The 19,862-nt window shown below is 36.1% G+C and overlaps 2 protein-coding genes across 3 annotated transcripts in view; both read left to right on the top strand.

Annotated features, from left to right (window-relative positions):
- Positions 1 to 19,862, top strand: part of guf1 (GTP binding elongation factor GUF1) — a 365,170-nt gene that overhangs the window by 120,205 nt on the left and 225,103 nt on the right. The window lies entirely within an intron of this gene.
- Positions 1 to 19,862, top strand: part of gabra2b (gamma-aminobutyric acid type A receptor subunit alpha2b) — a 164,591-nt gene that overhangs the window by 58,048 nt on the left and 86,681 nt on the right. For both annotated transcript variants that reach the window (XR_015507068.1, XM_087281138.1), the window contains exons 5-7: positions 6,816 to 7,036; positions 15,479 to 15,561; positions 15,690 to 15,833. Coding sequence is in view for 1 of the 2 variants with exons in the window: in XM_087281138.1 (XP_087137264.1) it covers positions 6,816 to 7,036; positions 15,479 to 15,561; positions 15,690 to 15,833 (448 nt within the window). In the remaining variant the exon portion in view is untranslated. The remainder of the gene's footprint in view (positions 1 to 6,815; positions 7,037 to 15,478; positions 15,562 to 15,689; positions 15,834 to 19,862) is intronic.

The raw sequence follows: 19,862 nt of genomic DNA, 5'->3' as shown, positions 1-19,862 counted from the left end.
TGGGCCCTATCATACACCCGGCGTAGTGTGGCGCAAGGCGTGGTGCAGTAGTCTTTTGGTAGTTTCAGCTTGGCGCAAGAGTCGTTTTGAGGCGTTGCGCTACGCTGTTTAAATAGGAAATGCATTAGCGCTCATTTGTGCACCCATAGGCGTTCTAGTCTAAAAAGGAAGATGTTCTGAGGCGCAAGGCTGGCGCGTTGCTATTTTGAGAAACTATAATAGATTTTTCATTAGACCAAAACTAACCCGGTCTAAACTCCGGCGCAGAGTTGCGCTTCGCTTACGCACTGCTTAATACGCACATGAGAGCAATAGGCAAACATCTTTACATATGAAAAAATTTAAATATTAAGGATATATGTAGGATATAATAAGAATAGATATAGGATATAAATATAAAGGATTAAAATATTACAAAACATATTATTTTCTAGCCTACATAAATATGAAAAACCACTGCTTTTATGTCTTCTTCATCTCGGGAGGCTTTTTCAGTTCATTCATAACAATTTGCTTTTGTATAATGTTATTATTAATAGCAGTATTATTTATTATATCCATATTTATATTTGTTTTATTAAAAACAAGCTTAGATTTGCCCACCTGTCAGGTTTTAGACCATAAGGGGCACATCATTTGTTTTAGGATATAACTCAGGTTTTATTATTTATTATTCATTTATTCGTTTGCTGGAAATCAGAACTGAATTTAGAAATAGTTTTGAAACGAGTATTTGCGCTTAACAAACAAAAGTATTTATTTATAGGCTAATTGATGTCTGTGCGTAAAGGTTTCCCTATCCAAGAGCGAAAGTGAAAGTAGATCCATTATCTCTCATTCTCACGCAGTAGATGCTCTGTTTAACAGTTTTCTGTTAAAAAACTGTTAACTGTTTGCTTCTGAAATGCTCATTTTTTCCACTTAGACTTACTTTGCGTCCTGTAAATAGTGAATGCGCTCTTGGCGCGACGCAGCTGGCTCTTAAAGGGAATGGGAGATGAGACTCTGATTGGTTTATTCTCAAAACACACCTATAACTCATTAAGAAAATAAACTCAACCCTTTTAGACCATGCGCCACGGCGCAAGGCAGATTTCCCGTCCTTAAATTAGCAAAAACGCGTCCTGACACGCCCTGAAAGCGTTTGCACCCTGCGTTTTGCGCTCTGCGCATGGACCGTCAAAATAGAGCCCATTAAGTTTTGTAAAATAATAAAACAAACGCCTTAATTCTAGCCAAAATAAAACATAAGACTTTCTCCAGAAGAAAACAATATTATAGGAAATACTGTGAAAATTTGGTTGTTCTATTAAACATCAATGTTGGAAATATTTGATATATATGTTGCAAAATATTTGGAATGTTTCGCAGGAGGGCTAATAGTTCTCAATTCAACTGTACGTGCACTTTCGTGAATGATTTGCTTGTGAATAATCCAGCGTAAATGTCGCCTGTACAGCAATCCCATAAACACTCACACCTGACCTCAGCCTGCTTGCTATGTGTGTGTGTGTAATAATGTGAGTGCTGGGATGGGATGTTAATGGTTGTTCTTATAAACCCTCCTCAGCCACCGGGACAATACAAGCCCCACGACTGAAATTAGACCTTCATAAGCATCTCATACAGTGCTGACTGGACCAAATGTCACGATCTGAGAGGCGTGCCAGAAAATGAGCTGTTCATCCATCAACAGCAGCACCTGCAACGGCGGGCCTGTGTGCTGACAGCATCTGAACAGCCATAAAACGTCTGTCGCAGTGCTTCTCTGACACTTCAGCCGTAAACCACAACTCTCAGTCCGGATCCTTTGCTGGAGAATTGATTTCATTTAGTCTAGCAGTGCTTTTAAATCAGGAAGTGATTCCCGTCAAGCAGCTTTTATCCCAGAAATCCTTTCATTTTCTCCTGGCGCTGTAGCTGCTTTTGTTCTAGATGTGCTTTAGATGAGTCCAGGACTGTTTCTGCTTTACATCAAATTTCTTTTCATTTTAAAATGTTGTAATAATGGGGACGCGGTGGCACAGTAGGTAGTGCTGTCGCCTCACAGCAAGAAGGTTGCTGGTTCGAGCCTCAGCTTGGTCAGTTGGCATTTCTGTGTGAAGTTTGCATGTTTACATGGGTTTTCTCCGGGTGCTCCGGTTTCCCCCACAAGTCCAAAGACATGCGGTACAGGTGAATTGGGTAAGCTAAATTGTCCCTAGTGTATGTGTGTGAATGGAAGTGTATGAAGGTTTCCCTGTGTTGGGTTACAGCTGGAAGGGCATCCGCTGCTTAAAAGATATGCTGGATAAGTTGGTGATTCATTCCACTGTGGGAACCCCAGATTAATAAATGGACTAAACCGGAAAAAGAAAATGGACGAATAATAATATCATGGCACTGTTGCCTGGCAGCAAGAAGGTCGGTCAGAATTAGTCAGAAGTCAGAATTATTAGCCCCCCTGTTTTTTTCCCCCAATTTCTGTTTAATGTAGAGAAGATTTTTTTTATATTGTATTATATATATATATATATATATATATAAATAAATAAATAATCGGACATACTGTGAAAATTTCCTTGCTCTGTTAAACATAATTTGGGAAATATTAAAAAAGAAAAAAAAAAATCAAAGAGGAGCTAATAATTCTGACTTCAACTGTGTATATATATATATATATATATATATATATATATATATATATATATACACACATACATACATATACACACACATGTATGTAAATTGTTACCACGACTGGGGTGGAGTGACAGGAGACAACAAGAGGTAAGATCCAATATGCAGTTTATTCAATGTCAGGCAAGCAGTGGTCATCAGGTGCAAACGGGTATATTTAGGCAGTTCAGAATCATAAACGTAAAACAAGCAAAAGGTCGAAAGGCAGGCGGCTAAACAGGATAACTAGGAATACAAAGCTAGGGTCTAAACACGGATAAACAAGACAGGGAGAAACGCTTCGTAATGTCACACTAGGAAAACAAGACTCGGCAAACTGGTAGCGTGAGAGAGTGGCTTATGAATGGGATGAAATTAGTCTGTGAATAAGGTCCAGCTGGTGATGCACTCAGGAAAGATGAATGGACAGACGTGCGTGTTTGGGAGCAGTGCATGTATGAAAATGTAGTCCTGGGAAAAGCGGAAATGTAGTTTAGAGAGTTTGTGAGAAAACCAGCAATCCTCTGGGAAGCGATCGCTGGTTGTGTGACATAAATATCCTGTTGTTTTTTTATTTAATTATTTATTTATTATTGAATTAATTAATTAATTTATTTATTTTTTTATTGTTTACCGGGCCTTATCTTATAATAATAACTGCCTTGTTAACTTTTAGTGTAATTTGTTTTGTTACAAAATCATATTGGTGCTTTTTGAATGTATTCCTGTTAAATGAAAGCCATATTTATATCGTGACCATTTTGTGTGTGAACCATCTGAACTGGACACGATTTATTCAAAAACTAAACATAATGTTCAAATAATCCAAACGAAAGAATGTGCATCTTCATTACCACATATACTTTGCTTTTACACATGAAATGTCACTTCAAATGTTTTCCAAACGATGTTTAACAGAGTAAGGAATATTTCACAGCATTTCATATAATTTTAATAAAATAAATTTTAATAATTCTGACTTTAAGTATATAAGGCATTTTAAAGGATGTGGTGATGAGCTTTGGGCTGGTATCTCCAGACATTTTCTAGTAGCTGAGAAAAGGATGTGATCACTCTCAGCAGTAGTTAAAGGTTTTAGCAATTGACTCTTTCCTGCTGCGCTGGAGTCTCAAATGGTGTAAACTCCACTGGCAAATCATCTAGCAAACTATGTTTAGACACAACAACAAAATAAGTGGCTAAAAAAAAGCATTGCTCTCCATACCCCAGGTCATTTAAGGCCAAGACAATGCTTGAATTTGAATCGCAGCATTGGGATTTGCTTAAACAGGAGCACAAACCCTGATGCAGACTTTTATAAGGTCATCCTATTGATTGGATTGTTACAACTGTGAATCCACCAGCAAATTTACTGCCAGTCAATCAGTGCGAGAGGGGTGTTGTTTGCCCAATTATCACAAACAAAACACCACGCAAGCACTTAGCGACAGAAAACATCCAGCAGATTCCCACAGATGCTGTAATGTGTCCCTGCATGGTCCACAAAATCTTACTGTATGTTGCACTGATATATTCGTGGATATAGCCGTAACAACTTTGTGTAGTTAAAATTATCGATTTCTTTGTTTATGCCAAAAGAGATTAGTGAGTTTAATCATTTAGCAGTTGATTTTATTCAAATTTACATTCAAATATTTCAAATATTTATTTATTTGTTTGTAGAGCAAGTAGTTTGACCGTTTTCTGCCGTTTATTATTCCTAGTCATTTCTTCCTTTAAGAGTTGAAATGCCGTCTATAACTGAATCGGAAGTTCTAAGACAATCGCGAAAACAGGCGCACTTCCGCATTTTAGAATAAGGTCAATAACAAGCTGTCTGTATAAACACACAGAGACACAGCACCACACTGTCTCTCATTCAAACACACACAAACATAGATGGCACCAAACAAACACACACATACTTAAGCCCTCGCAACAGGGAGAGCTTACGAAAAAAAAAAAAAAAACGAAAAAAATAAGCACTTTTCAGACGGTCCCTTACTGAGAGCTCCTCTCAGCGCGAGCTCTCCCGGCTAAACACATATTGCGAGGGCTTAAACGGAGCAGTGCTCGTAATGTCGAGCGAAAAAAAAGAAAGACAACTATGAAACATAACCAGCTTTGTCTTTTTGTAGGAAACACACTTTAGATCTTTTTAGGGTAAGAGGTTTTTGAGTTATTGCTGTCTATAACTGAATGTGTGTCAGGAATATCGAAAACAAAACCAACTGAACCGTGCACATTTCTGGCACCCCCCTGGATATACCAAGTCCTTAGCATTTGCCTATGGTGCCTATGCCACGGGCCGGCCCTGAGTTGGCTGTGTTGTAAATACTCGCGCTCACCTTCCTCACGACAGAGCGCGTAGGAGATAAATGACGTCAGTACATAATAACCGGTTATGATTATTACTAAACCGATACCGAATTGTCTGCATCGCGGTGCACCGAAGAAACAATTAATTTTGACACCCCTAAAGTCTAAAGTGCATGGCACAAAAGCATTCAGGGCATGTCCGAATGCACTGTTGCTATTTTAAGGATGGACAAATATGGTCTGCGCATGGTCTAACAGTGTTGTGCTTATTCTATTAATGAGTTCAGAGTGTGTTTTGAGCATAACGTGCATTAAACCAATCAGAGTCTCATCTACTATTCCCTTTAAGAGTTGAAACGCACCATTGCGCATTTGCTATTTACATGGCGGACTTTGTAAGTGGATAAACTGAGCACTTCGTTAGAGAGAATGCAGTTAACCCGACCATCTGCGGTGAGAATAAAAAATGAGCCTCCTCCATTTGGTCTCTTTACTTTACTTTTACTCTTTACTCCTTTACTTAGGTGGAGTAAAGAAACGATGTCATACTCACTCCACTGAACACATCCATTAGCCTACATATTTAATTTAGTTTGTTAAGTGCAAAGATTTGTTTCAAAACTATTTCTAAATTCCGTTCTAATTTCCAGCAAACAAATAAATGAACAATAATAGTGAAGTGTTTTAAAAAAAACTGAGTTATTTCCAAACACACGTCCTGTTCTTATCCCTTATATGGTGATGCAAACGTCTCGAAAACCCAACAGGTGGACAAATCTAAACTTGTTTTAATTAAAACAAATATATATATATATATATATATATATATATATATATATAAAATAAATCTGCTAATAATAATAACATTATACAAATGAAAACTGTCATGAATAAACGGAAAAGAGCCCCCAAGATTTTTATATTTATATAGAAAATAATAGTTTTTGAAACATTTTAATCCTTTATTTTTAAAGATATTTGTGTGTTGCTGTACATCCTGTGTGTATTCAGCAACGTGTTAGCGTTTGGACCTGCATAAGCGCATAATTAACACGCTCTCTTAGTTGATCAATGCAGTCTATTTCAGTGTCTCAAAATAGCAACACACCAACAATGCGTCTTAACACACCTCCTTTACAGACCAGCACACCCATTCCACAAAGTGCTGCAAATAGATTTTCTATCTAAACAATGTGGCGAAAAACAGGAAAATTATGGTTGCGCTGGTCTGAAAATAGCAACAAATCACGCCAAACACATCTTGCACCTTATTGTGCCATGTGTATGATAGGGCCCTAAGTCTTCAAGTCTATATTGTTGTGGATGTTTGGAAAAAGGAGAGAGTGTCCAATTGGTGGTTTATCAAGCAAATTTAACAAATTCCAAATGGTTTTGTGGTCCAGGGTCAAATACAGTTGAAGCCAAAATGATCACCCCTCCTGTGAACAGAGCAAGGAATTTTTCGCAGTATTTCCTATAATATTTTTTCTTCTGGAGAAAGTCTTATTTGTTTTATTTTGGCTAGAATAAAAGCAGTTTTAATTGTTATACAATGACTTGCCTAATTACCCTAACTTGATTAATTAATCAAGTTAACCTAGCCTTTAAATGTCACTTTAAGCTGAATACCAGTCTCTTGAAGAATATCTAGTCAAATATTATTTACTGTCATCATCCTCAAGAATAAAATAAATCAGTTATTTGAAATGAGTTATTAAAACTATTATGTTTAGAAATGTGTTGAGCAAATCTTTTCTTCATTAAACAAAAATTGGGGGAAAAAATTCAGGAGGGCTAATAATTCTGACTTCAACTGTATGTGCTTATGTTTTTGGCAGGAATACACTATCGACGTGTTCTTCAGGCAGAGCTGGAAGGATGAGCGGCTGAAGTTTGAGGGACCGATGAACATTCTGCGCTTGAACAACCTGATGGCCAGTAAGATCTGGACGCCAGACACTTTTTTTCACAACGGGAAGAAATCTGTCGCGCACAACATGACCATGCCCAACAAACTGCTGCGGATCCAAGATGACGGCACCCTGCTGTACACCATGAGGTATGAAAGGTGTTATTTGTACTAAATGCCTTTGTCTTACAGATGTTTCCGGATTTTCAGAAGTATAAAAAAACACAACAAGCCTCATTTGAAACGTTTTGTGCTTTCCAAGTTTAAAGCACAAGTTCGTCTTTCAGATGAGATGTTAAAGCGAGGTCCTGGCTCTCTGTGGTCATTCTAACCCCAGTACCCTGGCCAAATTTCCCTCATCAGCCCTTACCGATTATGGTCTCCCAATCATCCCTATCCACTGAGTTGGCTCTATCACTGTCTCTCCACCTATAGCTGGTGTGTGGTGAGCGCACTGGCACCGTTGACCTAGGACTGCCATCACATGATCCAAGCGGATGCTGCACACTGGTGGTGGTGCGGAGAGACCCCCCTCATGATTGTAAAGCGCTTTGGGTGTATGGCCATAAACAATAAATGCGCTATATAAACACACATTACATTATTTTACATAACATTACAATGACTGGAAGACCCGAAAGATGCTGAGACTTTTATTTTAGTACGTTTATGTGCTTTCAACTGAAGGTGATTATTAAGTAGGGGGCGGGGCTTTCTTTTTGCACACCATTCTCACACAGCAAACTAACAGTATGAGGGGCGTGGCTAAGAATATTGTGGCTGAAGCGTCAAACTGACGTCAACAGAACAACCAACTCTACAAACACTGAAGCAAATAGTCAGACTTTGATTGAAGATTACCAAACATTTCTTTCCCCAGTGTACTAACTTGCATGGATTAATTGTTTGCCAAAAGACCAGCTATGTCGCTAGAAAAAAAAAATAATAATAATAAAAATTAAAAAAAAAAAAAAAAAAAAAAATATATATATATATATATATATATATATATATATATACATATATATATATATATATATATATATATATATATATACATATATATATATATACATATATATATATATATATATATATATATATATATATATACATATATATATATATATATATACACACATATACATACAATTAAGTGCACAGCATGCCATATCATCTGATAACTGTAGGAAATAATTACAAAAAGCAACTGGCTGTGCAAAGCCACATAAAACAACACACAAATATGATGTATATGCCGAGTTCAGCGGCTAATAAGCCGGAATCAGCTAAGATGACGTGATAGCAACCAGCGAGACCTAGCTGTCACTCAAGTGGCCACGCCCCTTTATTATGCAGACTTAATATAACTCAATATAAATGAAACAGATGAGTTAAAAAAATTTAAATTATCCCCCTCATAACAACAACAAGAATCAGTCCAAGGCACTCGAAAAATGTGAAAAATGTAAAAAGCCTTTATTCACATGGCTAAATCTCTAAAAACCTACCCGTTTCGGTAAGAAGAATGACAATCTGTAAAGCATCTATAGAAAAACTGTTTTACAAAAAAGAACAAAAGTCTTAATTCACCATTTAAACCTGAAAATCTGGTTGCTTTCAATGTATAGATCTATACATCTATGTTCTATGCTTTACAGATTATCATTATACATTGTTGTATGTGTTTGTATATATATATGTATTTTCCTTTTTTTTTCTTCTCTCTCTCTTTCCCATATATGCAAGTGGGTGTTTGTGTATCTATGCTAAATTAATAATGATAGTTGACTTTGTTTTTTTAATTATTTGAGATGTTTAAATGAGTCATGTGACCATAGTATTCAAAAGAGACTCTAGACGCACCTGATCACTGTTACACTGATGAAGGCAGATTCATTTTTCGAGTGCCTTTGACTGATTCTTGTTGTTGTTTTGATGAATCCCATACCCAAAGAGCATCGACCAAATATTTGAGTTACCCCAGAGCGCTTTTTGTTTGTTTTTTCTGGATTATCCCCCTCATAGTTGTCATAAAGTGTAAGATTAGCTATACACACCAAAACCGCTTTTGTACTAGGCTGTAAACACCTTTTATTCTGCTGTGAAGTTGGCCATTTTAACATTGGTGTCAATAGAAATGTACTCTATTATGGAGACAGGCCTAGTGGAATTTCAATGAATTGCAGCAGCTTTTGTATTGTCTTCATGAGGGAGAGAGGGATGTTGCTGCTTGATTTTCACACATTCATTTTTAAAATAATAGTTTTTTTTTTTATGAAACTGACATAAATAAATAAGACATAAACTAAAATATATGATATATTATGTTACCTTTTTGTGACATTTATTTGCACTCTGCTTTTGGAAGTGCATATAAAGTGAATATAGCAGAACATTGTTGATAAAAACAACATCTTCTAGACATCAACAAACATCCAGACCTCAAGCACTGCTATAATGCAATGTTTTCAGGTCAAAACAAAAGTTGTTCTGGACAGCCATTGAAAATCCTATATTAGAAGCATGTTAATTTGTTAAAAACCCATGTGGTTTTGAGTAGGAAATGTTGAAGGGTCATTTCAAGGCAGTTCAAAGAAAGGACAGTAACTCCTTTTATCTGCACTTTGATATTTTTGACTTTTTCTTTGACACGCAGCTACATTAGACACTACATGAAAAGTAATATCTGAAAAAAAGCATGATAGGGGTGCTTAAAATTACTATAAATCACTTTAAAGTCATATTTGACACAAACAAGTAATTGTCATGGCCATAAAATCTGTTCAAAAACTGATCTAGCCTATTAGTGTGATCTAATGAAGTGTAATCCAATTCTTCCGAAGTCATAAAATAGTTTTGTGTTCGACGCACACCCACAACTGAATGCCTTCCAGTGCATTTCCTGTGAATAATGACTTTAATTCAGACCTTTTCCTCACGTAATGCTATCAGAATTGATAATTTTGGTGAAGGATCCATTTAGCTCATATAGTGGGTGGCAAATGGAGTCATTCCTCATGTAAATCCCCCGAATCACCTTGCATTTGCTGAGAATTACAATAATTCCTCTCTGGCCGACTCCCACGGTGTGACGGTCCTCAGTTCTGCATTGATTTAGCCACTAATGAAGATGTTTCATCTCTCTTCAGAAACATGACACTCACTATTGCAGGAGCTGATTTACCTACAACCAGTTAAAGCACACATGGAATCAAACTGAACAGATTGATTTTTGTTAGCTAGCATTGCTAGTTTTGTGGTAAAAAGTTCCTCTGTGCGTGGCATTAAGATACTAAGAAAACAATTGTTTGCCCTTGTAATCTAAAATTGAAGTGTAAAAATGCACTACCTGTTTGTTTTGAGTTGAATTCTCAGATTACGTCGATCTGGGGTATTGGGTGTGGCTAATATACTTAAAAACAAACCAAGCTTGTGCAGCACTGATGCATGGTTTGCAAACGTAACATTCTGTAGTGCATTTAGTTATTGTTTAACGCCATTTGGCAATTTTACAGTTGGCATCCTTCATATTCATCAGTCACATGAAGTCTCTCGATTGTTGTGTGTAATGATTTTGCGTCTTGTTGGACGATATTTAATACTTAATACTTTTTAATACACTGCACAAGATTGTTGTTTTCATATACGTGACTTTGTGATTTAATGGATGGGATTTACAAGACTGAGTACTCTACTTAGCCAATCATTCATTCATTCATGTTGCTTTGGCTTAGTCTCTGATTTATCAGGAGGCGCCACAGCGGAATGAACCACCAATTCGAGCATATGTTTTACGCAGCAGATGCCTTTCCAGGCGCAACCCAGTACTGGGAAACACCCATAAACACTCATATTTACAAACACAATCATATACTAAGGCCAATTTAGCTTACCCAATTCCCCTATAGCACTTGTCTTTGGACTTGTGGGGGAAATCGGAGCACCCAAAGGAAACCCTCACCAACACGGGAAGAACATGCAAACTCTACACAGAAATGCCAGCTGGCTCAGCTGAGGCTCGAACCAGCGACCTTTTTGCTGTGAGGCAACAGTGCTAACTACTGAGCCACCATGCCGCCCCTTAGCCAATGACCATAGACAAAAAACTAAAAATGATAGGGAAAGTAGTGAAGTTAAAGCAGGGCTCGAACCTTTAACCTTTTTTCTTGGTAGCACCGGTGCTCCTAACTTCAAAAATGTAGGCGCACCAGACAAATGTTGTTGCACCCACCAAAAATGATGAGCACCTTTACTACACATTTTACACTAACAGATATTAACACTCTAATCACAACTAACAAATAAACAAAAATCTGCATGTGCTCATCACCGGCCAGCTGCACGCACCGCTTGATGTGAATGAGATGAACTGAGATAACAGTATGCTGTTCTCAGAGGTGGTGTCTCTAATATTAGACAGAGGGTATTGACATATAACTTATTATTTGCATACGTCATCTTAATAGCAATAACTTTTTTTTTTCATGAGCTGCAATATTATCTGGCGATTGTGAACACGCGGTAAATCAGTCGTACAACTGATTAAATAACGTTAGAACGTTTTGCGCTTAAAATGTGTAGATTCAGTGACAAACACTGTTACCTGAAAACTCCGTCCCACGTCTGGCTTTACAGTGAATGCTTTAGTCATTTCCATACAGTGGCGCCCCCAGAAAATTTTCTTAGTGGTGGCCAAGTAAGGCCACAACAAATCTTGTGGTGGCACACAAAAAAATATGAATTGTGTATATATTGTGAATGAGGAGTAATGTTATATTTTTGTTTTTGGTAAAATAAATAATGACGTTTTAATGAATTCCAATAATTACTCTTGAAATATTGTAATTTAAGCAAGTACAAGTGCAAACCAAATAAAAAGCAATATTTAGTCTAAAACCTCTTTCCGGTAAGTTATTTCTTGTACAACATACAATTGTTGCCATGTCTAACATTAATGAATTATGACTGATGAATATGATTAATGAATGAATTAATAAACCAAACAAAACCCAACAAAATTTTGAAAAGCAGATTTCAAAATGCATCTAGTTATTTATTTTGGATTTGTGGTTTTCAATCAGATGAAACACAACTTTCTCATTTCAAAAATAATAATTTCTTAATAAAAAGTGTGCAATGTCAGTGAATCAGCTTCGTCAGTGGCGCTGATCAATCCACAATAATTTAGTGGCTGCATTTTATTTATTCATTTATTTATTGAAGTATTGTGAATTTAAGTAAATACATTTAAATTAATAATATCAGCAACTATCATATCGGGGTGGCCACAGGGGTGGCCAGAGTTTACACAAGGGTGGCCGTGGCCACCCCTGGCCACCCCTTGGGGGCGCCCCTGTTTCCATAGCGGACTTTAAACACGGGAAGTCTGTTATCCCCTCTTCAAAAAGTGTAAATGCTGGATTGATATTCATGAAACGATCACTAATCTGCAGACGTGTCATTATTTGTAACTTTAGGTGGTTTCTAAAACTACATCTGTCAGTGTTGTGTTCACTCTCTCGTATCGGAAGAACCGAGCGATTGACAGCTGATGTTAACTAATCCCTTCGCGATCTGTTCTAGCGCAGTGGGCCAATAAGACGAGCTTGAAGGCGGGGCAAGCATTGCGGGCATTGTTTACAGCAGCAAGTTGACATGTCAACTGTTTTAAACTATTCCTGAAGCGCGCTGCGTTTGGTGTTTTTAGGTGCGAAGATGCGTGAATGCCTCCGAATTCCGGTGAACATTTTGCTGTGAAAACTGGTCGCACGACAACAATTATATGCACTCGCACAAATGCTCCCTAATATATTTATTTGGAGGCCGGATAGATACAATTTCAAAGACAAAACAGTCAAAATATTGACACCTGTAAAGTACCGATACAGTTGTAAAAAATCTACAATTCCTGAGAAAAAAACTACTCAATTAAAGTAATTTGAGTGTTTGTAATTCATTACTTTGCATCACTGATTATAACCGACGTATTCAAGAGTCTGCGAATATCCTCATCGGTCTCTTTAATTACCTGCAGACAAAACAGAAGAGCACGAGCAGTGATATATTGTTGCGTGTCATGTACACAAGCCTCCAAACAACCCGGCCTTTCATAATGACTCTGCTCTGTTCGTCCTGACGCCGCTCCAGAACACATCATGACACTCTCCAACACGTACCCTCTCAATTCTCCTTTTTTTTCCCCTCTCTTCTTAATAGCTCTCTCGCTCCCAGCTCTTCCTGTGAGCACAAACGCTCCTCGCCGCTGCCAAATCAATGAGAGCCTGACTCAGCCGTGAAGCTGAAGCTGAAAAAAAGAGACAAACTTAAAAGAGAGAAAGAGGCAGGCAGAAATGGAAGTGGAAAAATTGACTGCCAGAACTCATAGGAATTTATAGGAATACTGGTATGATACTGTCAATAATATATTGAATAATTAAAGTACAAGTGCAATCAAAACTCACCATGTTGATTTTGTTTTCTCATGCTGCTAGTTTTGTGGTAAACAATTAATCTGTGCATGTCATTAAGTAAAATTGTTTGCCCTTGTAATCTTAAATTGAAGTTTAAAACGCACTTGCTTGTTTGCAGTTAAATCCTCAGATTAGGTCTGTCTGAGGTGTTGGGCGTGGCTAGCATACTTAACCACGCCCCTCCAGCTGTCAATTTTGACAGCAAACAGAAATGGAGAGCAGGAGGAGTCTGTTTGGTTGTAACAACTCTCCCCAAACTCTTTTCCAGATATTTTTGAATGAAATACTTACTTTACTACATCCAATCAGCTTGCAGTATGAAAAGCAAGCCACACCCACTGCTTTCTCATTGAATTTTCCTTTTCTCTAGGGACTGTGTCGAAGTATATCACAGCTTCTGGTTCATGCAGACTTTTAAGGAATAGTTCCCCCACATATAATCACTATTTTCTTACTCTCAGGTTGTTATAAATGTTTCTTTCTTCTGCTGAACATAAAAGAACATATTTTGAAGAATGTTTGATTAGCAGATGGTTGACCGTGTAATTGACTTCCATAGTAGAAAAAAATATCTATATTTTTATAAAGCATCATTAGTGTTTTATACGTAAGCAGGAAAATGAGCAACTCCTTTTTATTGTGCATGAATTAAAACTCTTATTCTCAATGGTGCATATCAATAAAAACGATTAAATATTATATAATGTGTTCATTTAGTTAAAACATGGCAAACATGCTTAAGATTTAATAAAAAACGAGAAAAGTATTTTTAAAATAATAGAATATTTTGCAATGATTTGTAAAAAGGGCAGCAAGAAGTTCGCTGGTTCAGGCCTCAGCTGGGTCAGTTGGCATTTCTGTTGGAGTTTGCATGTTCTCCCCGTGTTCGTGTTGGTTTCCTCCGGGGGCTCCAGTTTCCCCCACAAGTCCAAAGACATGAGGTATAGGCGACTTGGGTAAAATAAATTGTCCGTAGTGTATGAGTGTGATAATAATAATAATTATTATGTTTACAGTTATTATTATTATTATTATTATTATTATCATTATTATTATTATTATTATTATTATTATTATTACAGTGATTATTATTATTATTATTATTATTATTATTACAGTGATTATTATTATTATTATAATAACAATTATTATTCTTATTTATTATTGTTGTTGTTGTTGTTGTTGTTATTTTTATCATTATAACGATTATTATTACTATAATTATAATGATTATTTTTATTTATTATTATTATTTATTATTATTATTAACTATTATTATTATTATTTTTATTATTATTATAAAATTATTATTATTGTTATTATTTATTATTGTTGTTGTTGTTGTTATTTATTATTATAACAATTATTATTATTATAATTATAATGATTATTTTATTAATTATTATTATTATTATTATCATTATCATTAACTATTAATATTATTATTATTATTATTAGTAGTAGTAGTAGTAGTAGTAGTAGTAGTAGTAGTATTACGATTATTAGTAGTATTATCCATGTTTGTAAGCTGTAATACAATTTTCTGGATTTTTGATGAAAGGTAAGTTTTAACAAAATACATTTTAGGACATTCTTTAGTGTCCTTGCTGCATAAAAATATTTATTTATTTTTAAAAAGCCTTACCCAAAACCGTTGAATGACTGATTCGAAAGTTTAAGCATTTATTTGAAACCATTCAATGTCATTGCTGGACAAAAACATACATTTCTCTTAACTGATTGAGCAGAAAGTTTAAAGAAACAGCATTAAAGGGATTGTTCACCCAGAAATTTATATCTATCAACTACTTATTCACCCTCACGCGGTATTAAACCTGGCTTTCTTGTTCTGTTGAACCCAAAACAGGATATTCTGAAGAATGTTAGAAAAACGGCGGCCATTGACTTTCATGAAAATACTATGGTAGTCAGTGGTTACCAGTATCCAACATTCTTCAAAATATCTTACTTTGTGTTCAACAGAAGAAAGAAACTCAGAGAAAAAGAGGATTAGAACAATGAAGCGTGAGTAAATTATTTTTTGTGTGATCTGTCCCTTTAATTTGAAACCATGGCATAAAATTTCTGCATTTCTGATGTTTGCGCATGTAAATTGCAGGTTGACAGTGCATGCTGAGTGCCCGATGCATCTTGAAGATTTCCCCATGGACTTCCACTCCTGTCCGCTGAAATTCGGCAGCTGTGAGTATCATCTGGAATCGTTCACCAAGACATCATAGAGAGTCTTTCTTGCATACTGACTGGTTTAAACAAAAAAAAAAATGCAAACAATCATCTGCAAAGTTTTAATTTAGGAATCGTCCCTGCAGATGCTTACACGACGACAGAAGTGACGTACACCTGGACGAAGAACGCATCCAACTCTGTGGTGGTAGAAGAGGAGAGCTCTAGACTCAACCAGTACGATCTTCTGGGACAAACTGTGGGGAATGAAACCATCAGATCCAGCACTGGTGAGATTTGTTTAAACTTTAACAACAATTTGTGAAGTTATGATGACCTAGAGTGGTTAATCGAATTTAAATTGCAAATGAGATTGATGAAAGATGCGATTGTCTTGCACATCTTCTCACGGAAGAACAGTATGACTTGTAGTGAATCTCCTCCGAAGGCCAGAGGGCGCTCTTGTGTAAACGCTCTAACCTGTCTAAATACACATGAAGAAACCCAGGGGAAATTAGCATTTGCTGAATAAACGGGAGATTTAACTGCTTTCATTGATTGAGCTTGACTAATAAACACATGACTATGGAATCATCTCACAGAAGAGTTTATTTCAAACACTGGACTGTAGTTATGAGGTGAGTTTGGAGTAAAAACATGCTAGTATATGTTGTAATATCACGTGTAGATTTTACTACAGCCGTTATCCACTGAGAAGCAAAACGATCATCTCGATGTCATTATCGACTGATTAAAGCAAAGTCAAAAGTAAAACTTTTTTTTTTTTTTTTTTTTGGCATACTTTATCAGCGAACTACGACTCTGTTTAGTTAACCCAGCTTTGAGAACTGATTTACCTCGATTATTTTTTTTAACGCACGATAAAATTCTTATGTTAACGCAACACATTAACGCAGATAATGGCCCACCACTACTTAATACACATAGGATATACAGAAATACACAAATATCTTTACATATGAAAAAATAAAGGATTAAAATGTGACAAAAATATTATTTTCTACATACAGATAAAAACCACTACCTCCCTGCCTTCTTCAGGTCAGGGGTTTCTTTCTGTTTATTCATGACAGTTTGCTTTTGTACAATATTATTATTAGCAGTATTATTTATTGTATGCATATTTATATATATATATATATATATATATATATATATATATATATATATATATATATATATATATATATTTTTTTTTTTTTTTTTTTATAAAAAACAAGCTTAGATTTCTCCACATGTCGTGTTTTGGACCATATAGGCGCAGAAGTGTCAAACTCAATTCCTGGAGGGCCGAAGCCCTGCACAGTTTAGTTCCAACCCTGCTCCAACACACTTACCTGTAGGTTTCAAACAAGCCTGAAGGACTCAATTAGTTTGATCAGGTGTTTTTAATTAGGGTTGGAACTAAACTGTGCAGAGCTGCGGCCCTTTTGGAACTGAGTTTGACACCTGTGATATAGGGCATAAATCGTGTGTTTGGATATAACGTGGTTTTTTGACCACACTTTGTTAGTATTGTTCATTTATTTGTTTACTGGAAATTAGAAATTAATTTAGAAATAGTTTTGAAACAGGATGTTTTTGGATGTTTCCCAGTACGAGGTCACAGCTGGAAGGGTATACGCTGTAGTGACCCCTGATAAATAACAGGACTGAGTCGAAGGAAAATGAATGAATGAATGAATTAAATAATTAAGTCATGAATGAATTAATTAATTAATGAACATATGAGATTGGATATTGGAGGCGACGCAGTGGCGCAGTAGGTAGTGCTGTCGCCTAACAGCAAGAAGGTCGCTGGTTCGAGCCTCGGCTCAGTTGGCTTTTCTGTGTGGAGTTTGCATGTTCTCCCTGGGTTTGCGTTGGTTTCCTCCAGGTGCTCTGGTTTCCCCCACAGTCCAAAGACATGCGGTACAGGTGAATTGGGTAGGCTAAATTGTCCGTAGTGTATTAATGTGTGTGTTTGTGAATGTGTGTGTGGATGTTTCCCAGAGATGAGTAGCGGCTGGAAGGGCATCCGCAATGAGTTTTGAAACAAATCTTTGCGCTTAACCAATGAAATTCAATATGTAGGCTAATGTAGGGACTGGTCTTTAGTGGAGTGAGTACAGAACAGTTTCCTTATCCACAAAAGTAAAGGAGTAAAGTAAAGAGTAAAGGTAAAGAGAAAGTAAAGAGGCTGATTGAAGGAGGCTCGTTATTTATTTCCACGCTGCAGATGCTCTGTTTAACTGTTTTCTTGCTAGTGAAGCGTTCAGTTTTTCCACTTACAAAGTCCGCCATGTAAAAAGTAAATGCACCATGGCGCAACACAGCTGACACTTAAATTGAATGTGAGATGAGACTCATTGGTTTAATAAACGTTATGCTCAAAACACACCTAGAACTTATTAAGAGAATAAGCACAATCCTGTTAGACCATGCGGCGCAGCTCGAAGCATATTTTTCCATCCCTAAAATAGCATAAGTGGATTCAAACACACTCTTAATGCTTTTGCGCCATGAGCCTTGGTCGTTAAAATAGAGCCCATAGCATGTGCATGCAATGATGTTTTCTTAATTTGTTAGCATTTTTCTTAACCTGCAGTGCATTTGAGCTCTCTCAGCCACTGTAGTTTAAACAGTCAAGATGGCAGCAAGCCACTTGTACAGTTTATCTGGCAGTTCCTACAAAGTCAACCATATGGATTTGAAATACCACTAAGTAAATAATGACAGAGCTTTTCTGGGCGGGGTTTTCTTTCCAATAAAAGCCTCTGAACACCGCGCAGACTTGAACAGACATGTTGGATATGCTAGGTTGATTTTGAAGGATTGTCTGATGTCATGGCAAATTTGCCCTTCGTTCTATCATAGTCTATCAAGCACACATTCGCTCTGTCCGGCTAAATCTGCCATGTGCTTTCACACGATCTCTGGGCAAGACTCAACAAACCCTGTCTGTCACTTTTTTTCTGCTTCGCTCTCCCTGTCTCCCTCTCTCTCTAATGCACATCTTTGGGTTGCTGTGACATGTTGGCATTTGGTAGCGCGGTAAAGCGAACAAATCCTCGATGTGGGGTGAGACAGAGGCCAGAACATGTACAAGATATTCCACTTCAGCAAAGAACAGAGAAACCAAAGGGACCGTACTACAAGAATCCCAGAAGAGACACTTTAAGCCATGTTTACAACATTACCTTTACAAATGGAGAGCACACTCACAGCTTGCAAGACATTCAATATTGATGGTAAAGACATTCTGGATTTTACTCTTGCATAAGAGCCCATACTGAAGAGCTGGAGATGGAAATATAGATCTATACAGTTGTGATACTCATGTGATTATTATTATTATTATTATTATTATTATTATTATTATTATTATTATTATTATTATTTATTTATTTTTGTATTATTATTATTGTTATCATTATTATTATTATTATTATTATTATTATTATTGTTGTTGTTGTTGTTGTTGTTATTATTATTATTTATTGGCATTATTATTTTTTTTATTATTGTTATCATTATTATTATTATTATTATTATTAATATTATTGTTATTATAATTATCGTTAGTGTTGTTGTTGTTGTTGTTGTTATTATTATTATTATTATTATTATTATTATTAATATTGTTGTTATTATTATTATTATTATTATTATTATTATTATTATTATTATTATTATTATTAATATTATTATTATTAATATTATTATTATTATCATTATTATTATTGTCACAATAACCAGAGATCACTACTCCATAGATCGCTGGATCTCTCTCACAATAACTCATGGACTACAATTCCGCCATTTCTGGACTACATATTCATACATGCACTTCGCCCAGACACACATGCTTCCTCATCTAAACTGATTACATTTACACCACCTGAGGATTGTCAGAGAATGATTGCACACACTATTTAAGCCACACACTCACCCATTCAGTTTGCTGAGTCTTATTTACTGTAAGTAGCACTACAACGCGTTTCCTAGTCTTGTTATCCTGTGTACCGACCTTAGCCTTGTTAGCCTTCCTGTCTTAGTCTGCCCCCTGCCTTACGACCTCTTGCATGTTACTTCGACTACGATTCTGGATTGTCCTCACACACCTGTTTGCACCTGTATTGACCATTGCTTGCCTGACTAAGAATAAACTTGCTTTTGAATCCAAACTCTAGTTGTATGCGTCACTCCCCGTTGTTACAATTATTGTTGTTGTTGTTATTGTTGTTATTATTATTATTATTATTATTATTATTATTATTATTATTATTATTATTATTATTATTATTATTATTATTATT

Source organism: Danio rerio, chromosome 14, assembly GCF_052040795.2.
Source record: "Danio rerio strain M-AB ecotype USA chromosome 14, GRCz13ab, whole genome shotgun sequence".
In the NCBI taxonomy this organism is placed as follows: domain Eukaryota; kingdom Metazoa; phylum Chordata; class Actinopteri; order Cypriniformes; family Danionidae; genus Danio; species Danio rerio.
This window is presented reverse-complemented; position numbering and strand designations above follow the sequence as displayed.